The following is a 27,625-nucleotide window of genomic DNA, read 5'->3' on the forward strand; positions in this document are numbered from 1 at the left end:
GAAGAGTGCACACTGGAGCTCTGTTGGCTTTGCTGAGGTTCCTACTGCTGCTTGTCACGTTGTGTTGCTAGTCTCGCTGCCAGGTGGTGGGAGTTTGGGGGTCCTGTGAGTACCACTGGACACCACCTCAGGTACCACTGGTGGTACAAGTACCACTCACTGGTTGAGAAAACACTGTTCCAAATGCAGCTATACAATAGATGTACTGTAATATAATAACGGTAGCATGCACCTGGATGTTTTAAGAACAGATTAACTTTAATAGAGAATGTTTCACTTGATCTTAACCAAAAGGCTGAGAAGTGACTACAGCTGCCTACCAACTTCTTTCCCTAATCTGAAACTTTTAGGGGTGGACCATCAGTGTCAGTAGAGCTTCTGGAGAGCTATGAATGGGGGAAGGTGGTTAAAGTTAAACATTAACCACCGCCTTGTGAGGCTGCAATCCTATGCACACTAACCTGGGAGTAAGCTGCATTGACTATGTGACTTACTTCTGAGTAGACATGCATAGGATTGGGCTGTAGATTCGGTGGTTGCAAAGAACGGGGGTGAGGCTGGGAGAGGAGAGATTGTTCAAGTCTTTTTTATTTCCACCAAAGCCAAAGGAAACAAACAAACATGAAGATCGAGCATTGATTGCATGCTCTCCAGCAACAAAAATGACACGCAGTTGCAGGGTAAAGACTCCTTGCAAGCGAGGGGCGGGGAAGGAAGAGGAAGAGGCCCCTCCATGGGTCAGCCCCTCTGTAGCCAGCTTTTCTCTTAATAAGGTGGGGAGGGCAGGGCTTGTGGTCAAAGCAGCGCTGACGCTCCGCTCCCAAGCCCGGCCTCTTCGGAGCGGGGACCTGCCCGGGAAAGGGGGGGGGGCTCGTGAATGTGACACGTGGGGTTGGGTGGCTGCCTGTATCTGCAAGTCCTCATGACTATGCATGGCGGTGGGTGTGGCGAGCCTCGCCTGGCTGGGAGCGTCATGAATATGCACAGAGCGAGGATCGGCCGCGCCTCTGGAGGGCTCTGGATCGCCAAGCCGGGTAAGGAGCCTCCGCGGCCGCCCCTGCAAGTGGGAAGAGCTGTAGGTCTCCACCCCCGCCCCCCGAGACCCCAACGCTGGGGGAAAACCCCGGGGCTCCCAGCAGGGGCGTTGCGCTGGAGCAGCCTGGGAGGGGGGCAGCTGCGCGGGGATATACACTGGAGGCCCCCTGGGGGGAGGCTGAGCACCCACCCATCGTGCGTGCTGGGTGGGAGGGAGGGGGAGGGGAAGGGGGGAGGGAGGGCGGCGGCATCGGCATCGGCTGTGCTTTGCATCCCCAGAGTGCTGCAGTAGGGATTACAGCAGGCCTCGTTTGTGGAGGGTTCAGGGTGGGGTGGGGGAATGGTTCCCGTGGGAAGGCCAATTGGGACCATATGGTCTGCGCATATGCTGCTGAGAACCGAGTTTGCCAGTCCTCTGTCGCTTGCTGAGATCCTCAACCTGGCTCCCTGCTTTGTGGGTGGCACCCGTGTCCCCTTCTCTGTAACCTCTGCACTTCATGCTTTTCTGAACTGGGTCTCCACCCCCTTCTGGCTGGAGTTCTCTCCTTCGCAATCCTGCCTCTGACCACTCCCTCTCTCTCTCTTGGCTGTGATTCCATGTTATGTACACCCAGCTTGGAAATGCTTCCCTCCCTTTGCAGTCTTGCTAAACACCAGTCACTTTCATCAGGCTCTGTGTCCCTGAAATAGTCTTTTTGACCTATCTTTGTACCTAGCTGCTTCTTTTTTTAGCCCCAAATGGTATCTCTTGCCCCAGCACCACCTGTCTGCTGTCGCAGTATTTTTGTCTCGCTTGTGAAAACCATGATCTGTGTCTGTAAGACTGTAAGAAAACTCCAAATGGCATCTTTCCAAGGTTCTGTGAGGGGCTGTGGTGGTTGTCTCTTGTTTTCAGTGAGTTTTTTTTCTTTAATAGGAAAAACGCACTTCTCCATGCTCTTGAGTCACATGTCGGTGTTCTCCTGCACAGCTCCCAAGTCTTGCAGCCATATGCATACTGTACACTATGCCTAATAGAATAATTGACACTTTTGACTCTTGGCTACTACCCTGCCTTTTCTTCTTTCCTTCTAAAATGCTGATAACCTTTTCCTATCTGTGTCCTAGTTTCTGGTTGGGATTCTTTCTTTGAGCCTCCCTGCATGGACAGGATTCATTTGAACTAGAAGAAGGTGTAAGTGGGGGTGGGGGGCAATCCATCACTGGGGTACATCCATATTTTTCAGTTTGTAGTAAGCATGTGTCAGTTCAACTGGGATATGAACTCATCATTGCAAGCTTCTTTGAGTTCATCTGTCCTTAGGGCTGTTTGCTCTTTCCTGAAGGTGGCCCCTCCTTTTTAATCATTCTATGAGACTTTTGATCCATCCTTTCTTTACTGTAACAACTTTGTATTGTGTACAAATGTTATGGTCATGCTGAGATTAAGGTCCCCTTTATATGTGGATTGTAAAGTCGTATAGTGGAAGATAACAGCTGCAAGGAGCTGATCTTCAGGCTAGAGGGATCACATGGGAAACAAGATCCCAAAAATGGCAGAAGACATGCCTGGATTTGTTGGTATTGCAGCTGGAGTTCCTAGAATTGCATTGCTGCAGTACCTTGCCTACTAAAGACTAGACTACCCTTCTGTTGTCTTCCTAGTTGGCGAGTAAGCAAATAATATTGGTACTGGAGAAAAAGGCAGGTGTAGAAGCACCCCTAGCATGCTGATGCATGGCATTGGTGGCTCTTTTTGTTCATGGCACATGATTCAATTTTTTGTCTTTAAAGCTATTTTCCATCTTACCTGTGAGCTTGTAGATAGCGCGTTATGTAGGGAAAGTAGTCATGGGTGTTAGATAAAACCTCTTCAGTTAACTCTGAAGAGTTAGATAACTTCCTCTTCAGTTACTCTTGGTACAAAAAGTGTTGAGTGTTTGTAGGTATAAATGCTTAGCAAGAGTAGCCTCTGCATACAAGTCAGAAATGCCGTTTGGGCATTTTTTCATCTCCACTGTCTTTGACCAAGTTGCTGCCTTCTACATGTGCCTTTTGGTGGTCCTGAAGACTGAAGTTTCTTCCTCCCATGTATCTTTGCCACGCACTCATCCCCTCATCATTCTTGAACTATTTCTTGTGTCTTTCTAAATGGCAACTCTGCAGGTTCCAATGGTGATGCATTCTTCTGGTTGTTTCGCATACATCTTGAAGTCCATGTGGAGAGGTGGACTTTGTTGGAACATCTGTTCAGCAATGAACTCCCTAAGTAACCTTGAATAAATCACTATTCTGCAGCCTCAGTTAACCATCTGCAGTATTGGAATAGTACTGTCCTATCTCATAGTGTTAGGCAGAAGGATAAGCATTATGATATAATAATAGTTTATTCTACTTCAGATACTCCTTTCTGTTCTTCTTGTTTTGAACTTGCTTCTGTCCTCCATTGCTCACTCTTTACCTTTAAGTACTGCTTTCCTTCATATCTCTGTTTCATCACTATAGCCCAAGGGTCATTTGGAAAAAAATTATATACTTCCTTGTGTAACAGTTTCTAATTCAGCTCCTTATTTGTTGCTTCCCTTGGATATCATCTTTATTTGTGCATTGCTGTTAAACTGTAGACAGGTATCGATCTACATTTGTGAGTGGGTAGATAGCATGACTTTTGTAGAAAGGGTGTGACGTTAGTGACCTTCATAACAGGTGTGCAGTTAGGTCTTGTATCTGAGAAGGGGTTGCAGACCATGAAGGGAATGTCTGCTTGATACTTGATAAGTTGTACAAGCTAAAGTTTGAATCAAGTGTGAAAGAATGCTCTCCTTGAAGGCTTCTTACAAAATCAATTTGGAAGTTCCAGTATGATATGGAGTTTCATGCTGCTTTGAAGACTCGGTGAATTCTGACAATGTGGTAGTTTTTGTCATAAAATCATGACTCTTTCTTTGTCCTCCAGAAATCAAACATATATTTTTAACTGATTGTGGTTTTTGCGAGACATGCACTTTGTTTCTGCAAGTTGCTTCATACTCAACAACTTTCCTGCACCACTTCATTAGGGATAAAAGCGCATGTTGTATACCATGTGACAAATGCATATTTTGTCTCTTCACATGTGTACGCAACAAAATGGACATGAATGCATTTTCCAACAGGAAGGTAATATCTGTGTTGAATAACAAGTCATGTGCAAAGTAGTCCTAATTGATGAAATATGGCTTGTATACTTCGTGTTTGGGACATTAGTTGAAAGGACTTTTCTGTTTTGGAGTCACCTCTTCTCTACAGGTTACACACTATAGTCCATCTCTGGGAGCACAATCCTATACTTGTCTATTCAGAAGTAAAGTTGATTTTCTTCAGTGGAACTTACTCTCAGGAAAAAAAATTAGGATTCAGCCTAGATTTGGTATTTTTTGCTTCCTAAGTCTGTTTCCAAAAGCAGAGCTAGCAACAGTCTTCCATATTTTACGGGATCAATCTCTGCTAGTTTAATAAATGTGGATAGGATTCTGTTAGACCAGTGATTCTCAAACTCTCTGGGAGATTTTGAGAGCCAGTAAGTCTTTGCAGGGGCAGGGGGAGGAGGCGACGGGGGGGGGGGGGGGGAAGGCAGCGGCAGCAACCCTAGGATCGGGCCGCTCAGGGGGCTGCGGGGGTTTGGGTGCACTTACCCAAGCCTCCTGCAGCCTCCTTGGGGTGCGGGGAGCCCAGCGTGACTTCTGGCAGGGCTCCCCGCAGCAAGGAAAGTGGATGCGGAGTGATCGCGCCCCGCTAAAGCAGAAGTGGAGCGCAGTCGCTCCGCATCCACTTTTCCTGCTGCAGGGAGCCCTGCCAGAAGTTGTGCTGGGCTGCCCACACCCCAGGGAGGCTGCAGGAGGCTTGGGTAAGTGCACCCAAGCCCCTGCAGCCCCTTGAGTGGCGTGATCCTGGGGATCGCCCAGCTGCCTTCCCCCTGCCTCTAGGCTGCCCCTGCCCCTTAAGGGGGCAGAGACCAGGGCCCTCAGGCTGGGGTGTCACAAGGCCCCAGTTTGAATAGCACTGTGTTGGACTAACATGCTGCTGATTTTCAGTCATTTCTCCTCCTTCAGCTCTCTCTGCTCTCCAAATGAGCTGTATTGCTCTCTGCAGTAGCACCTACAGATCTTGAATTCTGAGATAATAGATGTCTCAGGAGATTTTTTGCATGGGGAATGTAGAACACAAAAGGTGTTTAATCATGCTGTCCTTGCCTATGAAACCTTTTGAAGGTTGAAACACTGGGTAACTAGCATGTTACCTCAGAGGGGTGGAAGATTAAACAGTTAGGACAAGGATTAAGGAAGTTAATATGAGGGGAGTCACCAGTGTATGGGCAAGTAGGTTAGGCAAAAATCAGAGCTCCATGTTGATATATGTAATAGAAGCTGGTTTTGTTTAGATTTGGCAGTCTCGGAGCTGGGGATAGATCTGTGGTATATGATTTGTAGAAGTAAACTAATAAAATGAAGGGTGTGAGCAACAAAAGCAGGGATGTTTGTTACTGCCATTGCCTTCACAAGCTCTCTATCCACCTTGAACCTCCTTCGTAGAGAATGTGGAGGGAGAAACTTGCTGGTTTCAGCTACTTCAGCTTACTGTACAGCTGCAGGCTGGGGATGAGTGTTTACAGGCTGTGCCTCAGTCTCAGCCTATTGTGCCAGCTCTTTCTGAGAGGAAGGATTCGGTGGGCCCTTCTGCCTCATCTTAGGGCTCTCTTGTGTTCCTCAGCATTCCAGCTGGCCATTGCCCTGCTAGCGATCTCAGGGACACTCCTTCCCTGTAACAAAGATGCTGGCTGGCTCTCTCTCCTCTTAGCCAGGGTTTGGCCCTCTCCCGAAATCTAGTGGGAGGCCGTTGCCATAGTGACGGGAGCAGGCCCCAGCTTTACCTCATTGAATTCCAGTGGCTGAGCCAAGTGATTGAGAAATCGGGAGGGGGGAGGTCCTCCAGATGTTTACTCTCTGCCCTGCGTATCCGGGTCGGGAGAATATTCAGCTGGGATGGGACTGAGCAAAAACTCTCTGGCGGCTCAGAGGGGAGGGAGCAGGGAGGAACATGGAAAGCAGAGGGAAATTCTGCCTGGAAAAGTGGCCAAACAAGAGTATTAGGTGGAAGTGACAGGAATCGACAAAAGAAATGAGGCAGCAGCGGAGTGAAAGGGGTAGATTTGGTGTGATACAAACAGATGAGTTGTTGGGGACGGTAGGGTGTGACAGAGGTGGAGTAGAGGCCATAGTGCCCAGAGTAGGGCACAAGCATTGGTTAGAAAGCCAAAGCTTCATGGGTTTGAGTTTCTCATCGTTCAATGTGAGTCATAGCCCTCAGTGCTTGTGGGAGACCTGCTACCTTCATCCTTGTCCCAGCCTGCCCTGGGAGTGGCTTCACATGAGATGTGTGAGATGGAGAGAAATGACTCCTAATATTCAGGCTCTTTCCTGGTAAAGATCCACCTTAAAAAAGCAAGGTAAGCTAATTCGAGGTATTGGGAAACTTGCATTCTGTGTGCTTAGCACCACTGCTCTGACTATGGTAAGAAGTTCTGGTCATCTTTATAGGCTTCTGCAAACTGACTAAACTCTTTTTTCTCTCTCCTTTTTCCTTGTGTTCCAGGGGCTGGCATATATGTTGAGATCAGAGTCCCAACCTTGTGATGTGATGGATTCGAAGCACAAATCCTTGTGTTCCCCATTTCCCTGTACTGCTGCCAATGGTAGTAGGGAACCCAAACAACCATCAAGCAGCCATGAGACAGGTATGTTTTGGGATGTTGACCTTTAACTGATGGGGCAGTGTTGCAGAGTGATAAGCATGGGTTCGGGTGGTATGCCAAGTTTGCAGAGGCCCTAATTTTGTTGTTAGATAAAAGTTGTTTGCATGAGAGCAAAACCTGTGCTCAAATGCTAAGCAGAATTGCATGATGGAGCTCTTGCTGGGCTATACTATTTCAGATGGCGGGGAAGACGGCATGCTTGAATGATCCTTTCTGTGATGGGTAGTGGTGTGTTAAATCCTCATGACACATATAAAGCTAGTAGGTTGAGAAGAAGATTAGGAAAGACTTATTCTTCCTGACATGCTAGGGTCCTCCTCCCCTACAGGCAGCATTCTTTTTGACTTAGGGAGATTCAAACAAGATACCTACCTTCAAATGGAGTTGGTGCAGTCCAGCAAGAGCTGTACTGTGCGATTCTGCTGAGTGTAAAAGCTGAAAACCTGCTGTCTGTCCTGAAAACATTTCCGTCTTCACAAGCTGTTTTGGTGTTAATTTATTACCTTATTATAAGAGATATATAAATATTTTAAATATACCCATTCTCTGCTCCCTCTCCCCATGAACTGTTTTGCACCCTTTCTGAAGGGGGTGAAAAAAAAAAAACTGAAGTGGAGGAGCATATGTTGGTGAAACATGCCCTCCTGTTTGGTTTGTCACTCGTTGCAACCATTTAATGAGCAGAAACTATTGATTTTTGGCATGTATACACCATTTTGTTTTTGTACTAAGTGCCTAAACACAAATCTGCATAACCTATGAACAGGCTTCTGCTGTTGAAAAGCTTTGTTTTGGAACCAAAGTAAGCTGCACTTGCATGTAGCATGCACTTGCTAGATATCCTTTTCTCTGTCTAGGATGCTGATTAAAAACTGTTCCTACGATTTCTGTACAGAGTTCTCACCTATCAAATGTTTATGCCTAATAAAGGTTTTGTTGACTGTTTACTGTTAAAAACTGTTCATAGAAGAATATTTTGGAGATATTTTACTATCATTCCCTGCTGTCAAAGCTGATTTATTAGTTTGTGATTAAGCAGTGAGATCTCTTCTTGAATCCATGTATATATTTACTGTTGAGATTGAACTCTATGTGAAAGCCTTCTTTTTCTTTTTCATAGCAGTTGCCCGTCCAAAGCCACCTGTGAAACCTAAGCCATGTGTGCTACCGAAACCAGCCGTGCCAGTGAAGCCTGCCCCTGCACAACGTTCAGCCCTCTCGGAGGTGCCCTCTGCTGAAAAGATCAATTTGTTGGCTGGTCCTAAGCCATATAGCAGTGGTGCTGGGAATGCTGTTAAGCGCCTCTCTTTTGGTCTTAGATGCCCCCCTAGAGAAGCTACCAATGGGAAAGAGACCTCATCTCTTTCTTCCACTGCAGCCAAACCATCTGGAGGTAGTGAGGGAACTGGACCTGCAAAGAAATCCAGTGTTATGGAAGGAACTTCTGGGGAGGAGTGTGGAGAATCCTCCAATATCCGCAAAGGTATTATCCCCTTCAAAGTGAAGCCGGTGCCAGTGGCAGCCAAGCCAGAGCGTTTTCCTGGGACCACAGTGGAGGAGATCTTGGCCAAGATAGAGAAGCCTAATAAGGAAGGGGTGAACAGTCCTGACAGACCTCGGCTGGTACGGTCTTTCTTCAGCTTGGATGGTGGTACAGCTGTTCACTTGGGGCCTAAAGGCTATACTGCATTCCGGAGATGTTCCAGTGGAGGGGAAGGGGGAGAAACAGAGCTGGAGGGTGCTACGTACAAGAGCTCTCATGAGGTTGAAGACAGCAGATTAGCAAGGACCAAAGAAGATGCTACACACTCGAATGGTCAGCATATCCCTGAATCTGAGCAACTGACAAGAACACCAGAGAGAGATTTAAATTTTCTCTCTAAGGACAGGTGAGTTTCATAATGGTTACAGTAGGATATTCTGGGTAACTGTGAAAGGATTATGTTTGCGGTGTATCACAGAGTGCATTCTAATGCCAGAAACTGAAATGGGATAAAGATCAGCAACTCTTTAGTGCCTCAGTGCTAGTAAAGTGAAACTAAGGGCAGAATCCTAATGAACTTTCCAGCACTGAGGTAAGGGCAATGCAACTCTGAGGTAAGGCAACAAACATTGCCTTACTTTGAGGAGGCTTCCATGACTACCCCCCAACTGCAGGATGCAGCACATGCCCCAGTGGCACAGCTATGCCAGTGCTGGAAAGTTGGTTAGGATTGTACCCTAATGCACTTCACCTGTGCATGTTTACTTAGAAGTAAGTCTTATTGTGTTCAGTGGGGCTTACTCCCAGGAAAGTGGGCATAGGATTGCAGCTTTAATGTGTATTTAGGGTAACCTGCCAGCCATTATTTTAGTGGTTTTTTACACCCTCAGATTTAATGGCACTCAAATTTTTCCTATGATTAAGATTGATAACTGAAATTGTAAGAATTTAAGACTGTGAGCCTAAGCAATTGCTTACTTGGAAATCAGGTACTTTCAGCTCATTGGGACTTCTGAGTAGGTGTGGTTAGAATTTGGTTTTTATCTCACTATGGACAGCTCTAGGGGTTTCTCAAAACCATAAATTCTAGGATACCATTGTGAATGCTGGCAATTTTCAGAACATCTTTGCAGACAAGCAGTTGACCCAGAAGAAGAAACAACCATCGGTAGAATGTGATGAGGTTCAGAGCTTTCAGTGGGACCTGGAGGTCTTGGTACCCTCTGTATTCAAGTAATTGGATTAGTCATGTGAACACGTTTTGGGAAAAAGTCTCCCTTTTTTAGTAGCTTATATGTCAGGAGTTGCCAAACTTGCTTAATGTAAGAGCCACATATGATAAATTTCAGATGTTTGAAAGCTGCAATATTTAAGAAGTATTTAAATTCTTAAATATCTCTACTCACCATGATTAAAACTTTGGATTCTGCAATAATTTTTAGAAATGTGGAAGGGCTTCGCAGACCAAAAAGGTTTGAGAACCATTGCTCTAGCAGTTGCCTGCCTAAGCAGGGAGTTGGGCTAGACGAAGGTTTCTCAACCTTTTTTTTTTGTTTATGGTTCAATTCTGAACCTCAATGCATCATACCTCTGGCAGTGGAGAAACTGACTGTGGCTCCCTACTGTTCCATTTTCTTCCTTGTGGCTCCCTAGAAATATGGCATATACCTTGTTTTAGTCCAGTGGACTTTAGATTATACCTGGTAAATTATACCTGGTTTATTCCTGGTAAATTGTGAAGTTTGAAAATTTCTTATTTACTTTTTATATTAACTGTGATGCAAAAAGGAGCTCAGCCAGCATACCTAGAGTTACACATCTTATGTCAAAGAGCCACATGTGGCTCATGAGCTATGGTTTGGCCATCCCTGTTATACAGTGTGAGTGGGCTTTGTGACAGAAGTAGTACATTGTTCCTTGGAGGAATCGTGGATTTGGTAATGACTAATAGCATTTCCTGAAAGCAATGTGTCTTTTTGTCAGCAGCTCTGGTCAACGTAACGTGAGCTGTGATGGAGGCCAACCTGGACCTAGCAGTCCACAGTCTCTTCCTGGCGTGAGTTATCTGCAGCACGGCAATTCCTCCACTGGGCTCTCTCCTTCCTGGCTTTCCTCTGTCTCAGGGGTATCTGCCACTTCTGTCCTTCCGGGCTCCCTTTCTGTAGGGTGCGTGTCTCCTTTTTCTTTCTCTGCCGATACTTCTCTTCAAGAAGAAATTGATAATCCAAGGAAACAATGCACCACAGGGCTTTGCTACTGGATTTCCTAAGCGAAGTGTATTGTTGGTTGTTTATCAGTCACTGGATATGGCATCAGGGCTGTAAAAATCTTAAGACAGTGGATAACCCAAGTGTCTTGTTGCTGGTCCTTTGGTTGTTGAAATATGTAGTTCTGTGCAGGGGGGGGGTTAGCCAATGACTTCTTGACACTGGGTCTTGGGATGCATACATTTCCCCACCATGTTAAAAAATCTTGTCCCCATATCATTTTATTGGGGGGGAGGGGAGGAAAGAAAGAAAATCTCAGAGATGAATCCATGTCCTTTCAGATATTTAAAGAACAAAACCTGATCTGGCATTAAATAGTTTGTGAGAGCCAAGTCTAGGCATGACTGACTAATATAGAGTCCTGGGCCCTTAGCTGGAGGGGTGGGAGCAGCTGTGACTCAACACATACAGTGCAGTTCCCTCTAAGGTATGTGTGAGGCAGTTCCCAATTGTGCTGGGCTTGTGGCCAAATCCACGGGCAGGGAAAGCACAGCACCCTCTTGCTGCTTGGAGCTGAAATCAGGCGTGTGTGATGGTAATGATTAACATGCTTTGCTGCTATGGAGGGATTATGGAAGGCCATTGGCCTGCTGGGTGTGACCCACCCACATTGGCTTTGCTTCCCCTTCCTGGTAGGCCTGGTTGGAAAAGCAGCAAGGCTTGGGGTGGGGCACAAAATCTACTGCAGTGTGTTGACTGATTTCTTCAGGTTCTCTTCTTTCCTTCCTCTTCCTCTTTGCATTTCATTTCTTTCTGGCTTTATTGGTGGGTGGCTGGGTGGGGAGGGTGTTACAGGATGAAGTTGGGAACTTCGTGAGAAAGCAGAACTTCCAAGGCAGTGGAATGAGGTTCTGAGGTTCTTGTAGGTGAGCTGTAGAAATTGAGAGATTCCCCCTGCAGGATAAATCAGGGGAAAGAATAGGGGATATATCTTGTATTTCAAGGAAGAACTTTGGGAGTTAGGGTGCAGATTCAAGATCTAGTTGGGATGCTTGTGAAGATTCGAAGTAGCTTTTGTATTTTAATCTGTTTGTCCTTTTTCTCTGCAGGCCTCTTTCCCCCAGCTCTATCAGCCCCTTTCTGAGATACCTTCTGGAATTGCACCTGGGTCTCCTGATGCCCCTGCTCAACCAGTTCAACCTCCAGGTTCCCCATATCATTCAGCAGATGTCCCCAGCACCAAAGTTCAGCTTCCACCAGGCTCTCCTGATGCACCCAGTGAACCCCTCAGATCACCTGTGCAGATATCCCTTGATCATGCCCAGGCTCCAGGTTCACCTGTGGCTCTTGCAGACCACTGGCCTCCAGGATCCCCTAGTACATCCCTTAAGTCTTTCCTGGGACACACTCCAGGTCTTGCCAGTCCTTCTGCAAGGTGCTCTGAAGTCTCTCCGCTTCCTGAGCCATCTTCAATTGTTACCCCAGCTTCTCCTACTGAGCACAGCCTGGAACGTCCCAGTTGTCTCCTAGGAGTATTTGAATCCCCTGGTTCCCCAAGTACTCTTTCTGAGTATTGTCTAGGTTCTGATCAGCCTCCTGGCTCCCCTTCTCGCATACAAGATCCTTTACTCATTAGGGGCCAAGACCCCAACAAGAACCATTTGCAAACATTGCTTTCTGAGGACAAGGGCCCCCAGCACTCACAGCTGGTCCTACGACGTGCCTCTGAAGGAGTAGTGCAACCACAAAGCAAAGGAATGATCGGACAAGAACTAGGAGGGTCCTTGGCTGTTCTGTCAAAAGGAGGTGGCCGCCCATTAGAACAGACTACAGGGGGAGATTCCAATTGGAGCCTGTCACAGTCTTTTGAATGGTCTTTCCCTAACCGGTCTTATGACTGGGGTGGGAGGAGACTAGGGTCTCCACCCAGGTCTCCCATTAAGGAGGCTGAGGATACTGGCTCGTTGGAGGCAGAGTTGGACAGAGAGAGCCCCAGTTTAAAAGGGAATGAGGAGAGAGATTCAGATGGGCTGGAGAGGAGAGGAGATGAAACTGAGCCTAATGGGAAGTCTCCCTTCCTTGAGGAATCCAACAATTCCCTTAGGTGTGCGAAGGAGGAGGCTGAGGAGCAACCAGAGTCTCCTTCAGCCATGGGGATGCCTGCACCTGGAGGTCCCTCTGCACAGGTGGAGCCTACTAACCTCAAACTAAAGGGCTTTTCAGAGAGTAGTTCTGAAGAGGATCATGATGGCTTACTACCTCTTGCCCCAGTCCACAAAGTGGGGGCTTTAGGAGCAATGGAGCCATTGCCAAGCCTAGAGCAGACTGCCCCTCCTGCACAGCCTTGCATCTTATTCTTGAAGGATGCCCAGGTGAAGACAGAGGTTTCTTGCCAGGAGGATGATAGTGCTCTGGGCCTGGCACAGGAAGGCAAAACAGGAGACTCTGTTTCCTTGAGGGCTGTTGAGCCTGATCCTGGCTCACACTGGCTGGATGAACTGCTGGCTTCTCCTCCACCCAGTGCTGATGATGCTAAGAGGAGGAGTACACCCAAGTCAGAAGACCCAACAGGACCAGAGGTAATGCGTATACCCACAGTAAGTAAAATTTGTTTAAGGCTGAATAGAGGCATTGTGGGTAGAAGATGCTTCTGGTCCCCCTTCTAGTGCTTTTAGGACCTGATATGCAAGGAGTTAAATGGACACAAACATGGCTAGGTGGGTGTGCATTCCTGCCCAGTTGGATAACAGAGACTGGGCTTGTCTTGAGAGGGGCAGGTCTTGGTTTTTAAGTAAGCCGCAAAGTGGTTAAACAGGTTGGATGGCTGCAAAGCGTGCAAGAGTGAAGTCTGAGCCAAAAGGTGCTGCCACATACGATAATTCTCTTGTTCCTCCCAAGATGCCCTTCCCTTTCCAAATTGAACCTGCCAGTGTTTTTCAAAGTTATTCTTGCCTGTTCCTACTGGATCCCTTGGCCAGTAAGAAGCTATGCTGAGAGTTCCAGCAGACTCTGAGTGAAAATGAATGGTTTATTAGGCCTTTGTAGATACTTACATCAGTTAGAGGCTTTATTCCACTGGGGACCCATAATTAACCATTCACAAGGTGATTATATAGGCAGTACTGCTGGAGGCTCGGCTGCTTGGGATTTCTTTGTACAGCAAAGTTAACTGGCTATTTCCAGTAGCTGCTATTCTTTCCCTGGTACCGGGGGTACCTTTTTAAAAAACAAGCAAACAAACAAAAACTTTTCCCATTTGCTTTGCCAACATTTCTAGAGTATTTTCTTAAACTTGAATTTTTAGGATCACATTTAATGTTACAGTTTTCTTAAACAGTCAGTGCTTTGATAGGAAAATGAACATAACTCACACTGTTGTTGATTTTGTTCTGAACGCATGTACTTGTTGCATCTATGCACAATTGGATATGTATGTAGGATGGTTCCACATGATTGACAAATAAGTTGACACATTTTTGTCAATGGCTTTCTGTATAGGGAACTTATCATTTGAAAAGTAGCCATTGAAAGAACATTCATTTTATTTTTACATTTATGTACTGCCCTTCCTCCAAGGAGCTCAGGGTGGTATACGTTGTTCCTTCCCTCCTTTTGTCCTCACAACAGCTCTGTGAGGTAGGTTAGGCTGAGAGATAGTGAGAGGCCCAGGGTCACTCAGGAAGCTTTATGGCTGAGCAGGGATTTGAACCTGGATCTTCCAGGTCTTTCCAACTTCCAAAATCACTACACTCTGTTATGCAAGAGAAAGGAATGCGTTCAATCTGATTTTTTGGTATCCTTTTTTATTTTTGGAAAATGGGAGTCCCTGATGATGTCTTGAGTTTCAGACTTCGGAGTTTCACTTTCCTTCACATTTTTCTCATTTTGGGTGGGTGGGAAGGAAAAAGGATATCTTCATTAGTCCTCTAAGCTTCTCTCTCTTCCACCCTCCCCCTATGGCTTTCCTTTTTACTAGAATCTCCTTGGATGGTCACGGAAAGACCTTTCCAGTGAGTTTGGCATTGTAGAAGCTAGTCAGTCTGAAACTTTTGGCATGGACTGGTCTGATGCGCGCAAGGTGGAGTGGCCAGTTGAAACAGAACAAGATCGAGAGTTCGGCACTGGCAAGCGGGACTGGCTAAGTTCATATGGCATTGATGACACCAACAAGCAGGATATGCAATTTGGTACCAGCCAGCAAGACTGGACTAGAGGGACACCATTGCTGAGCAGTTCCAATGCAGGGCAAGAAGACTGGCTAACTGCCTATGGCAGCAGCTGTGCTGCCCAGCAGATTGGGGAGTTGGACTGGAGCAGCGGGTATGGCATTGATACTGCTGAGAGTCAAGACAGGGAGCCCTATGTAAGGAAGCCAGGCTGGCCCAGACTCTGCAATGCTGTCACTGCTGATGAGGAGAATAGTGAATTTGCATCTAAGAAGACAGATTGGAGCAACCAATATCCTGTTGACCCTGCTGAAAAGACTGACTGGACCAGCAAATACAGTGATGAAAATGCCAACTGTCCGGAATCTGAGATCACCACTAAAATGTCAGATGAGTCTGGCAAATACAGTACTGTCAGCCACCAGGATACACAGCTTAGTGCCAGTCATTCAGAGGAGCCTGATGATTGCACTGTTGAAATAACCTCTCATGATACTGCATTCAGTGCAAGACAGTCAGGCTGGCCTAGTGAATCTGATGCTGACAGCAGTGACAACAAAGTGTCAACAGGGTTCAGTGTCCAGAATGTGGAGCAATCTAGTGACTATAATACTAAGCTTATGGAATCTCAGGTTAGCACCAAGCAACAAACCCGGCCAAATACATATGGCTTTGGTGATGTTGGCGGTCAGGAATCTGAACTGAGCATCAAACAGCCTGACTGGCCCAGCAAATATGACTTGGGGGTTACCCACTGCCAGGATGGTGAGTTCAATACTGAGAAGCCAGATGAAACCAGTGAACATTATGATAGCCAAATAGACTGGGAAAGTGAATTGGGAATTGGAAGTAGACACAGCACCACTGAGTATGAGGCTGGCAATCTTGAGTTCTGTGCTCAGAAGCCAGTATGGACTGATGAATACAGCCTTAGTGGTCCACACAGTAGTGACTTCCCTGCTGACACAAGAGACTGGGCCAAAGACACTGATGTCTCAGAAACTAAACGGGAAACCCCTTATGGTGCCCCAGGGAATGATCAAGCTGGTACTTTCGGCCCATTGGATTTGCCAGGTCTAAAGGTGACTATAGATTTGGTGGAGACGGCTGACAGCTTGCTAGACCAGACTGGAGACTTAAGAACTATGGCCATGGATGAGCCCAGAGGAATTGGAGAGGGGCAACCTGACTCGCCTCAAGATCTTGGTCTCAGAGGTATGGATTTATCCAGTGACTTGAAATTTGGGAGCCCAGATGCATGTAAAAAACCTACAGAAAAGCAACCTGATTGGTTCCCTGACCTGGGCTTGGAAAACTTATCTGCCTCATCAGATACAACATCTCTGAATCCTGAGGAGTCTCGAGAACCTGGTGTGGGTCAAGCAGACTTGCCCTACAGATCTGGCATTGAAGGCATGAATGTGTCTGATTTGCAGCCCAAGGGTTTGGATGCGTCTGAGGAAGTATCTCCAATACAAATGGTTTGGACTGGCAAAACTGAGATGGAGCATTTCAGCTATCACTCTGAGGCCACTGGCTTAAATGCTGATAAAATTCAACATCCAGAAGCAAGTGAATATTCAGGAGAGAGGTAATCTTCCTCTAATAAAAGTAATAAAGAAGGGTTGAATGAATGTAACTAGTTTCTCTGTCAAGTTGATCTTGCTCCTCCATCCTTGCTCTGGTAATCAACCCTTGTAAATGAGTAGTAGTGGGGAAGTCAGGATAAAAGAGTCATGGTAGATAGTAGCCATAGAATTGTACTGCAATAATACATTTCAAGGCTAAGAAAGCTTTTCCTGTCTTCTTAAAGGCAAAAGCAGTGACGAAGCCAGGATGACCTGCATTTCCCTCCATTTTGGACTGGGATAGTATTTTTATGTGGTCTGTCTCTCACTCCTTTGTTTGGGGGGGACGGGGAGAGGCCATAGGTGGAGTAGTTGCAGAGTGCTGTTGTGTTTGGGGACGGGAAACCCAGCAGTCTTCAATGTCTACCCTTCCCTTTCAGTCAGGGGAGAGGGCGCACACTATGGATGCATAGTGTGTACTTGGCCTGTTGCTGGTTGGAAAAAAGCATTGTCCTGTGGCTGGTGCAGAATGAGTTTGTGGGTAACAGTGGTGAGACTGTGCCTGGTTGCCTGGAGGTATATTTTTACATGATCCTAGGTCAGATGTTCTCAAACTTTTATGGAGATTTACTCCCTAACTAAGTTTTTGCAGGAGAGGGGCCAGAGCAGCGAGGCGATTCCCAGGATCATTTTGCTAAGGGGGGTGGTTTTTACTTACTTTCACTAATGTAGGGCTGCTGCAATCTCCTGGAGATGCGGGAAGCCCCACCCAGCCCTCCATAGGGCTCCCCAATGCTTGGAATGGTGAGACATAATCACGTGCAAAGCACTTCCTCTTTCCGATTCAATGAGGAAGTTCTTCGCACGTGATTATTTTTCAACTTTCCACACAACGGGAAGCCTTGTGGAGGGCTGCGGAGGGCTCCCCACACTTCCTGGAGGCTGGAGCAGCCCTAAGTTAGTGAAAGTAAGTAAAAAGCGCCAGCCTTAGCGAAACGATTCTGGGGATCGCCTTGCTGCCCCTTTAAGGGATGGGGGACTCTTTACATGAACTGGTGGGTTGCAACCCACCAGTTTGAGAACCACTGCCCTAGGTGACTAGGCAAATGCCTAATTGCAAAAGTGTTGTTCATCTTTGTTCTGCAAGAGATGCTCCCTTTGTCTTATCTGGTCAGTTACACATCCATTTCATCTACCCATGACTTTTCCTGTGCAGCTGCCAGAACTAGTGGGGCAGAGAACAAGGATACTGATTCTCTTATGAATTGCATTTAATGTTTGATTTCAGTTAACTGCCTTGCTTCAGCAATGTCCCATGTCTTATCAGCATGCTCATTTAGTTTGCTCTGTAGTTATTGCCTCCTGTCAGGCTGTTATACTCCTTTTTGATGAGTGTGGAGTGAATGACAATATTTCACATTCTCTTCCCAGTTTATTATTCTGTAGATTTGTTGAGGTTTCCCACCCCAATACCCTTTCCTATTATGATGAATATACAGTGGACCCTCCTTATCTGCATGTTCGGCACCTGCATACTCAATGTGGGTGCTGAGCCAAAGTCTGGAGGGCCTCAAGGACCTCCCGGCCATTACCAGAAATGCCTTCTGGTCACATCTGGGAGGTGTTCTGAGACACGTGGAGGTTGCATGCAGACTGGGGCCATGCTTGTCCTGTCTGTCCAGTCCGCCTCTGCTAGCACTCGATTTGTTCTGGCAGGGCTTGTACCAATCATTTCTTTGAAGGGAGGAGAGAAAGAGATTGCCAGGGAAGAATCAAACTGATTAGGACAGTGCCCACTTTGTCCCTCCCTCCACTATCCCTTGGTTCATCCAGGGCTTGTTCTCATGCTGTGTTTTGAAGAAGCCTTAATTTGAAGAAGCCTCAAGAAAGATGAATCACAATAGCCTGAGTCCTGAGTGACTCAAGTGATAGCACAGGCGGGCAGAGTAGACAGAGAAATGCTGCCCAAAGCAATCTGCTGTGGTCCCAAGCTATGACTGTCTCTTCTCCAGGGATGGCTGCAAGTTAGGAACATAAGAAAAATCTGAATGAGGCCAAAGGTCCATTTAGTCCTGCAGTTTGTTTCCAATAGTGCCTGGCTAGATTCTGTTGGAAGCTCATGGGCAGGATGTGAAAGAAATTTCTCTTCCTTGTTTGCCCCCAACATTTAGTATTCAGATGTACACAGTCTCTGGACATGAAGGTCCCCTTTAGCTATTATCATGACTGATTGTTGTCAGTAGATTTGTCGTCCATGAGTTTGTCTAATCTTCTAAAAAAGCCATATGCATAAATACGTGTGGCACAATTGTGACAGTCGCTTTTGTTTCAAAAAAGCATAGTTGGAAGGAGGTACTTTTAGGGCTCATCCAAAATTGTCCCCCTATTGCTGCCCCAACTGCAGGCAGTGAAATAAGCATTTTGGTGATGTAGCATGGGAGATTGGGGGAGGGGAGGAGAGGTGTTGTGAGCATTGCTAGTGGCCACACTCTTCCCAGCAGGAGCCAGGTAGATGTCACCAACTTTCTTCCAGAACCTGCCTCCGAGGCACTACTTTATAGTTGTCATGTATTGTCATTCTGAGGGGGGTTCTGGGGAAAAATTGACAGCCGCTGGTGCTTTTGGAAGAGCTGCTATGGCTGTGAAACAGATAGCAACAAAATAAGATAAGATGGAAAAGGAATTTGTTAGGTCTCTTTATGCTGCCCCCAATGCCACATTGTATATTTTCCTAAGGGCTTCAGGTAGTTGAGTCCAGAGCAGCAGGATTGACCATTGGTTACTAAACTGATTGACATATTATGAAGAATATAAGCTCCTGTTTGGGGCTGTGTGTTTATTGTATGCTTTCAGACATGTTTTCTTCCAGCATTTTAGTCACTGTGGAGTCGTGTGAATAATACATTTAAAAACGTGCACAACAACATTCAAAGTGGACCTTGGTTATTCTTTGGACTTCATGCACTGTAGTTGGAGAAGTGGAAGAAGGTTCTGATATGGGTCTGCATACGTGTGGGGGAAAGAAGAATTGGGAGAATCTGTGGTAGAACGGAGAGAACACTGCTGATGTAATTAAGTAGGATTTAATGTTGTTTTTTTAAATTTTCAGCTCAAGCAGAGAATTCCATAGTCGGAGACTGTCCAGCCCCAGCCACCTGCTGGACGAGATGATTGCCAGTAGTGCTGTCAAAGAGCAGCCCCAACAGAATAGGCCTGCCTCTTTTCACAGCTACCTTTTGGAAGTAGGGAAAGGACTGAGCAGCTTGCCTGATGACCATGTGTCTTCAACTGAAAAGACTCGAGTCTCCCCTTTTTCTGTGGAGGAGGATGAAAAGGTTTGGCCCAGTGGAGATGGTGGGCTTAGTCAGTTGGATGGTGCAAATGGGAGTCAATCACTTCTGGAAGCAAAGGTGCTGAGTCATTCAGAGCAAAATGGAAGCCAGGATGTACGACCTATTTCCCAGGAGAGCAGCATTACAGAAGGTGCTGAAGTACCACCAGTGGAAAACTTCATCTTTTTAGAGGTATGCACTGGTAGAATCTAGTATGTTTCCAAGGTCTCCATTTGCATCTTAAGACATGTGTATCTCTTTCCCTGATATACAGGTTTACATCTCTATGGCAGCACAGACTTGGAAGGGTCTATATTACATTTTCAGTGTATCATTGTCTTGATGTAGAAATGGAGTTCATAATGCTTTCTTATTCTGTTACAGAGCTGTATTTCATATGCTTGATTAAAATAATTTTGACATATACAGAGCAGTGCCTGGCCTTGCTTCTGTGGCCCTACTTTTGCTGAATTTTGAACATCATTTGAGGGTACTAATACAGATGTTGAAAGCTGGCTCATGATTGCTCTAAAGAATAATGGAGCCAGTTTCCCTTATTGTTGGAGGTGGGGGACCAAGTTGGTTACTTGGGAAGTAGAGAGAGAAAATATATATCTTTCTAATCTACAATTTCAAGCAGTTAATCTGAACTGTCATCTTCATTTTGTTTTCTTTAGCTCTTGTGAATCATAGATTGGTTGTAGGGGAGGCTTTCAGCCAGACAACACATAACAAGTGGGAGGTCCAATCACACAGCCCTGTAAAGCTGTTGTCATGCTATATGGGTAGAGTTAGCTGGTATGTCCAAACAACTTGTCAAAAGCCCCATCCAACACTTGCTTGGGTTACATTATAGGGCAATGCTAACAGGCTAATATGGTGCAATCTGGTTGAAAAATGCCAAAGCGATTCCCAGTTGTTACCAGGCATGCTCAGTGACACACAAGGTAATATTTACACATGGGGGAGCAACATGTGTGTAGGAATTGTGACTGAAAACTAATGTCACACCCCTGTGGAAACTGGCATTTAACTAAGATGAGAAAGACAGATGAGGTCAAACACAGTACAGTCACGTGTCGCTTAGCGACAGAGATGTGGACTGGCATCCCCATCACCAAGCAAGGCTTGATGCTAAATGAAACCTCCAAAGATGAGGGGAAGCTGTGCTCCCCTTGCCTCTGGAGGCTTTTATGAGCCTTGGAGAGGCAGCACACATACCGAGGAAAACGGAAGTCACATCTTCCGTGCGATTTGGGCATTCTTTCCCTTGGAGAGGCAGCACATGTACGCACACTGCCGCTCCTCTCTGCTTCAGAGGCTTGGGTGGCCTGTGCAGGGATCAGTGGTGGCGTCACATATGCGGCCTGTTGCTAGTCGGAGTGTTGCAAAGTCGCACTAAGCTGTGGTATTCTTACTGCTAATAAAAATTCTCAATTATTGTGCAAATAAATGTACAATAAGAGGGAGGGGAAATAAAGTGCGGTGATATGAAATAGTGATTTGAACGGCTATTATAGAGGTATTTGAACAAACCCCCCCACACAAAAGTAGCACGTGGACTCTAGGAACGTGTAGGGAATTTATCAAGGGAATGGAGACTAAAAAGTTGACGGAATAAGCGTTAAACTGTATTGTCAGTGTGAGTTTTCACAAGGAGAAGGGGTGGGGGAGAAGCAAGTCAAGAGTGCATTCCTATGGAAAGCCACAGGAAGAATTTTCAGTCAGCAGCTAGACTGAAAATGGCAGACTGGCACTTGTGGATCAGAGTCGCATGTTGAGGCACCTCCAAAGTAATGGAGCATATGTCCTCATAAGGTTGCCTCCTTCTGTACGCTCAGCATTTAATATTCATCCCTCTCTAATTAAGATGAGATTTTGGGAGAGCGGTGGAGGCAAATCGTACATATAAAAAATGTACACCTAAAATTCAGAAAGCTAAATTTAAAAAGAGAAAGACCATGATATTTGAAGAAGGAAAGAAACAAAAGAGAATTGGCAAGTACTAACCCCATTTTTGTGTGTCTTATTAATGGACAAGATGTCAGTTGACTGTGGTCATTGGGGTGGGGAATATGCTAGTTTTAATTGCAGATGGTCCTGCAGGCTAAGCATGTTCACCATACGTTACAAAGGGGTTTCACCTTCTGCTCTGCCATTTGAATGATCTAAAGCTGAGGGGGAAGTGTTGCAACTGTGTGATGCATTCATGGGAAAAAAAGCTGGTTTCTTTGACCTTTTCTTTTCATTCAGGATACAGAGGTTCTTGACAGCACTATGATTCGTGACCGAGCTAATGTGGGCCGTAAGCGAGGTCATCGGGCACCAGTAACCAGGTCTGGAGGTGCCCTTTCTGAAAGTGACAGAGACAGCTGGATGTTCAAAGATTCCACAGGTAGGATGGAAATGCCACAAGGTGGGCAAGGCATCCAGTATATATGTGACATTCCTTGCCAGATTATTTGCACTTCTTACCTAAGTTGCTTTGGAAGTGTTGTGTCTATGAGCACCATTTGACATGTGTCATTTATATATTGAGGCCTTATTTCTACCCTGCCTCACAAGAAGTGCAGAGCAGCTTAAAATATTGTTCCCACAGTCTGCTACCTAGGGGCAATAGAATCAGGCTCTCAGCTTTAGCAGCTGGGCTAGATAATAGCCTGTCTGGTTATGGTAAAAATTTGTGACGGAACTTCCCTAAGTTGCCTATGTTTAAGCACTGTGTCTTAAGTTGTGGCTTTGTTTTTCTCTGTTGTGGCATGAATTGAGGTGTGTCTGTGTAGCATTAGCATGAGTTTCCCTGGATTATGATGTCTCTTCTCTCCTCTTTTAGAGCCTCGAATAGCTTCAGCAGTCTCTGATGAAGAAGCTGCTGAGGAGCCAAGGAGCAGGAAGCTACAAAACTTTCCATTGCCCAAGGGTGTGAAGGTGCCCCTCTTCCCTGGCCTCAACCCCTCAGCATTGAAGGTAGTACCTGGTGGAGGAAAGAGAAGTAGGATGAGGCATGACAGTGGGAACAAAATGTGTTAGGATGGGTTTCAAGCATGGTGATTACTAATTGGAATGTGTTGCACTCCCTTCCCAACTGGAACCAAAGTATTAACTGGGGGAGATGGGTAACATGTATGTTAATATCTGATTTCCTGAGCCTGGCAGTAAAAGGTATTACAGGGGACAGGTATGAGAGAATGCAGAAGGTTACTGATAAAGACTGGGGAGAGGGGGGACAGGAGCTGTAAGCAAATGATAGGTGCGTTGCCAATTGCCTGCTTAGCAATTGTATTGTTTTTGACCTCAGGCCAAGCTAAGAGGTCGAAACCGTTCTGCTGAGGAAGGAGATACACAAGGTGAGGCAAAGCAGACTTCTGCCAAGGAGGCCCATGTACAGCGCTCTAAATCATGCAAGATTGCTAATGTCAGCGGGAAGCCTCTCGTGCTTCCACCCAAGCCAGAGAAATCGTCCGGGTAGGTGTGTGTGTTGGTGATAATGCAGGGGGCATTAGAAAATGACTACTAGCTTGTGGCTATTCATACTAGATCTCCCTTCCTCCCCCCACAAAAAAACCAATTCTTCTTGTCTGCTTGGGTCAGTGCTTGGAAAGTTCCTTCTTTTCTGAAGAAAATTGAAAATACTGTATAGGGACATGGGACAAGGAATGTGGGGTGAAAACATACATTTTGATTTTTTACTGCTCTAATGCAGGCAACTCCCCCCCCCCATACAGTTGTAGTACTTTATTGCTTTAACCATTTCCTGACCGTCCCCAGGTCAGAAACATCCTCACCTAATTGGCTGCAAGTTCTGAAACTGAAAAAGAAGAAATCTTGAAATGAAGCATTCAGGCAAGTATCACATCACAGATGAAGAGTTTGGGTCTTGTCTCTCCTTCCTGTAAGGGTCTAGGCTCTGAATATAGAATTTTTGTACCTTGCCAGGTACAATGCACACAGCACAATTGGCCTTTGGGCCTGTAGCTGTAAGGAAAGTTTGGCATTTGGTAGCTTGTCCAGGATATCCATAGAACAATGCTTGTGACTGCCATATGTCAACCAAGAAGACCCCTCCAAACTGCTAATTAGAGAGGAGGATTGGGTGGTTAGCAATCCTAGAAATTAAGGCACCCTTTGTAGTGGACTTGATGTTTGGAGGAGTCATATAAAGAATGTGAATTTCTTCATTACCAGTATCTATCTACTCCAAATTCTCTTCCATTGTGTAACTCAGTACTGTTCTTCTTGAGCGCACACAGTGCATGTGCACACAGTGCACACTGGTGTAAAAGGTATGTTTTAAAGTAAACACTTTCTCTTAGGTTTGCAGTGTTTTCCTGGGAAAGGGGGCCCGTGGAGTCCTTGTACACATTGTTGACTCATGTCAGTGTAGTAAATGCAGTAGGGTTGTTGAATTTAGACTTGTGCTATGCTTTTATCAATCTTCTCCCCACCCCCCTGCGGGTCTTCCCCTGCCCCAATACGCCTGTTATGCCAATATTTATTTATTTTTGTTTATATCCCACTGGATAGTCTCAAAGTGGCTATTGAGTATACAATGAGTAATCTGGTGCCAGATGTCAGAGAAGCGCTGGATTGAGGGGTAACAAGGTGAACTTTTAAGTCTGAACAACACAGAGGTGTATTGGTCTGTTCTTGACTGGGTTGTGCTTTCTCTGAGGGCTCAAGCATACAGTTTGGGTGTATTCCTGGACCCAGTGTTGTTCTTGAGTGTACAGGTGGCAGCTGTGGCTTGGAGTACACTTTCTCAACTGTGGCTTTTCTGTCTGAGGTAGACTTAGCTATGATTACCCATGCCTTAGTGTCATGTACAATTTATTGCAATGTGTTCTGCATGAGGCTGCCACTAAGATCCTTTGTAAACTTCTGCTAGAGCAAAATGCAGCTGCTTGAGTGCTGATGGGTACTCAATTGTATAATCATGTCTCACCATTGTTGATGCAGCTGCTTTGGTTACCAATGTTTCTGAGCATAATTCAAAGTACTTTTCATTTCCTTTAAAGCTCTACATGGCTTAGGACCAAACTATCTATAGGACTGCGAAGTCCATGCAAGTCTGCTCATCATAGAATATTGTTTACAGAGGTCCGCTTGTAGGTTTCACCTTCTTCCAAAGTGCAGTTGCAAAGGAGTGTTCTCTGTGGTTGCTCTTACCCTGTGGAGTTCTCTGTCTGATGAAGCAGACATATTTGTTATCAGTGCCTTGATACTAGCTAAAGACCTTTCTCATTTAGCAAGTTTTTGCTGCTATGTTGTATGTGCTGCCTGATAAGTGATTTCCGTGTGTTGTCTGTTTGCTTTGAAATTTTAGTGTTTCTGCTGATAAACCGAAGCCTAATCTCGTTTTTGTGTGTGTGTGTGTGTGTGTGTGTGTGTGTGTGTGTGTGTATATAAACATTTGAGCAGGTACAGAAACAACTCATCTTCTTAGCCCAAAAGCTTGGTAGAACAGTTAAGTTTTGAGTGCTTTTTTAGTAGCAAATGATGAGAGGGACTCTCAAATGATCTAAGGGAGAGAATTTCATGGGAGGGGAGAGCTATTGCATAAAAGCTCTTCTGCCTCATACAATTAAACCTCACAGAGTGGTGAGAATTGTCCCTGAGGATTAGATTCGTATGGCAGAAGGTGATTATTAGGATACTGAGGGCCTAAGATTCATATGGCTTTAAAAGTAACAACCTGGATGTTGGCAACCTTTAGTCTCGAAAAGACTATGGTATCGCGCTCTGAAAGGTGGTTCTGGAACAGCGTCCAGTGTGGCTGAAAAAGCCGATTCGGGAGTGACAATCCCTTCCACACTGGGAGCAAGTGCAGTCTGTCCCTGGTCTGTCTCCCTGGCTATGGGCCTTCCTTCTTTGCCTCTTAGCCTCAGACTGTTGGCCAAGTGTCTCTTCAAACTGGGAAAGGCCAAGCACCTTTAATTGGACATGAATGGGAATCTGGTGTAACTCCTCCAAGATGGGAATGTATGCTGTCTGCCTTGCATGGATTCCATCAGCAGTGTAGTGCAGCATTCTGATTGAGATGCAGTTTCCAAATACTTTTCAAGGCAGCCACATGTAGAGCATGTTGCAATTTGATTGAGATGTGACCAAAAGCATGAATGACTGAGGCCGGACCTGTTCCAGACCAGGAATATCCATAAGCTGCACATCCATTCTTTTCAAGAAAGTGTCATCCCATCAAGAACAGTCTGAACTCCCATTCCTGGATGAGCAATTCTGCAGGTCATCAGCACCTCTGTTTGGATTTAGTTTCAATTTGTTAGCTGGTGGCCAGCCCATCACCTCCTCCAAACACTGGTTCAGAACATCCACTGACTCCCTGGAATTAGATGACAGAGTGACATAAACTGGTGATACCACAGCCCAAGTCCCGTGGTTTCGTGCAGATGTTAAAGCCAGGGTTTCTGCCTTGTTCAGGATAAAGCTATAGTAGAATGGAATCCGTTCAAGAGGCTGTAGAGCAGTGATTTTCAACCTTTTTCATCTCGTGGCACACTGGCAAGGCGCTAAATTGGTCAAGGCACACCATCAGCTTTTTGCAATTGACAAGGCACACTGTGCTTTCAATGGGAGCTCACATCCCCAATGGTTCTATTGATAAATGACCCTGTCCCAAATTCCCATGGCACACCTGGGGACCATTTGCGGCACACCAGTGTGCCACGGAACAGTGGTTGAAAATAGCTGCTGTAGAGGTTGGTAGTTTGGTTCTCCCACTGCAGAACTATGTGTTAGTTTGCCTCCTGGCATCCTTTGTACGAAAGCCATCCCCTTTACGTTCATGATGACTTTACTGTCCTGGCTGCTTGAATCCCTACAGGCAGCCTTTTGCGATCAGCCAGAGGTTCCTTCATTATAGCGTGGCACTATAGCGTGGTCTCTTTTTGGATTCTGATGTGAATCATAAAGGCAAGAGAAAAGTTCTCCGTCAGTACAAAGCCATGCCTGGGGGTGCCTGGTTCAGTAAGGGCATCACTGGCCTGGGGGTGCCAGTAAGGACATCACTGGTTTACATAGGAATTGTGGTGGGAAATCTTGCTCTTGTAAATGAAAAAAAAAAGTGATGTGAAATGTCTTGGAACCTGACTGGATTATTCTAGGAACTCTTTTTGCCACCTAGTGGATATGGTTGAGTATGACCAGCCTTTTCATTGGGAGAAGTGTACAACTGGGTGGAGTGCGACCCTTCTGTCTCTAGGATTTTTGCTGGCCACATGTTCCATCTGTTTAGATGGTTTGGGGAAATGGAGTTGCATTTTTTGCTTTTGAATCATGCTTAAATGCAAAATTGGTAGGGGATTTTGTGTAACATAATTTATATTTGCTATACATTTACAAAAGTTGCTATAATGCAGATATGCTGTTCCGGGGGGAGAGGGGGAGGAGGCAACTCACCTTTAAAAATGCTGTGTTGTTGACCCTAAGGTAGGCAGCTTTTCACACTTTTGCAAGTGAATTCCCTACATGGTGGCAAGCAAATCTGAGAACCTTTGTAATTCCTGTTTGTGTTCTTTTTGTTGCAGATGTTGCTGTCTTACCATTGGGACCTTGACAACAGATGTTCCAATGAGATTTGCATGGGTGGGAGGCAGCATGGTGGGTTCAGAGTCCCCATCTAACATCTTCGGGGGACTTGGGGGGGATGGAGGATGAGGCACATTTATGCACTTTGTATCACATTCACTCACTCATGCATATGGCGGTCAGATTCTCTCTGTCGCTGTCCTGTATTTCCTTCTTTTTTCCCCCTGTATACCGCATACCATTTTATAAAGTCTTTATTTTTTTGTAATCAGTCAAGGAGCTTGGCAGTGGCCCCATTTCTTTCACCCTGTGATAAGGAGGGAGGGTAAAGAGGTGAGGCTTCTGCTCTCTCTGCTGCCATATAATGCATTTCAGACAAGAGGAATGAATTTTTTTCTTTGACCACTTGAAACAAATAAAGGTTTTATGATAACAGAAGGACTGTGGTCGTAGTGTGTTTGTGTGTGATTCTGTGATCTGTATCTTCAGCCTGACCTTGTTACTTGGCAATGGATTCCTAAG

General features: G+C 45.7%; 1 protein-coding gene across 4 annotated transcripts; it reads left to right on the plus strand.

Annotated features, from left to right (window-relative positions):
• Positions 1–930: 930 nt before the first annotated feature.
• On the plus strand, positions 931–27,541 carry TNKS1BP1 (tankyrase 1 binding protein 1). Of its 4 annotated transcripts, none has more exons than XM_066611396.1 (12): positions 931–1,034; positions 6,646–6,787; positions 7,926–8,694; positions 10,272–10,344; positions 11,605–13,074; positions 14,472–16,252; positions 19,339–19,753; positions 21,815–21,956; positions 22,395–22,528; positions 22,860–23,026; positions 23,330–23,404; positions 27,103–27,541. In XM_066611396.1, exons 2-11 carry the CDS (start codon positions 6,658–6,660, stop codon positions 23,388–23,390), a joined length of 5,142 nt encoding a protein of 1,713 aa, XP_066467493.1. In that variant the 5' UTR covers positions 931–1,034; positions 6,646–6,657; the 3' UTR covers positions 23,391–23,404; positions 27,103–27,541. The 4 variants fall into 4 exon arrangements, with proteins under 4 accessions (XP_066467493.1, XP_066467495.1, XP_066467496.1 ...); XM_066611398.1 differs by having other exon boundaries at positions 10,275–10,344; XM_066611399.1 differs by having other exon boundaries at positions 7,929–8,694.
• The last annotated feature ends 84 nt before the right edge of the window (positions 27,542–27,625 follow it).

This window comes from Tiliqua scincoides, chromosome 1 (assembly GCF_035046505.1).
Source record: "Tiliqua scincoides isolate rTilSci1 chromosome 1, rTilSci1.hap2, whole genome shotgun sequence".
NCBI classification, from domain to species: domain Eukaryota; kingdom Metazoa; phylum Chordata; class Lepidosauria; order Squamata; family Scincidae; genus Tiliqua; species Tiliqua scincoides.

Excerpts from the sequence above, each read along its gene's own strand:
- TNKS1BP1 (XM_066611396.1), top strand. The coding sequence starts at position 6,658 with ATGTTGAGATCAGAGTCCCAACCTTGTGATGTGATGGATTCGAAGCAC. Across the intron at positions 8,695-10,271 it reads AATTTTCTCTCTAAGGACAG|CAGCTCTGGTCAACGTAACG; the intron begins GTGAGTTTCATA and ends TCTTTTTGTCAG. Across the intron at positions 22,529-22,859 it reads TCAACCCCTCAGCATTGAAG|GCCAAGCTAAGAGGTCGAAA; the intron begins GTAGTACCTGGT and ends TTTTGACCTCAG.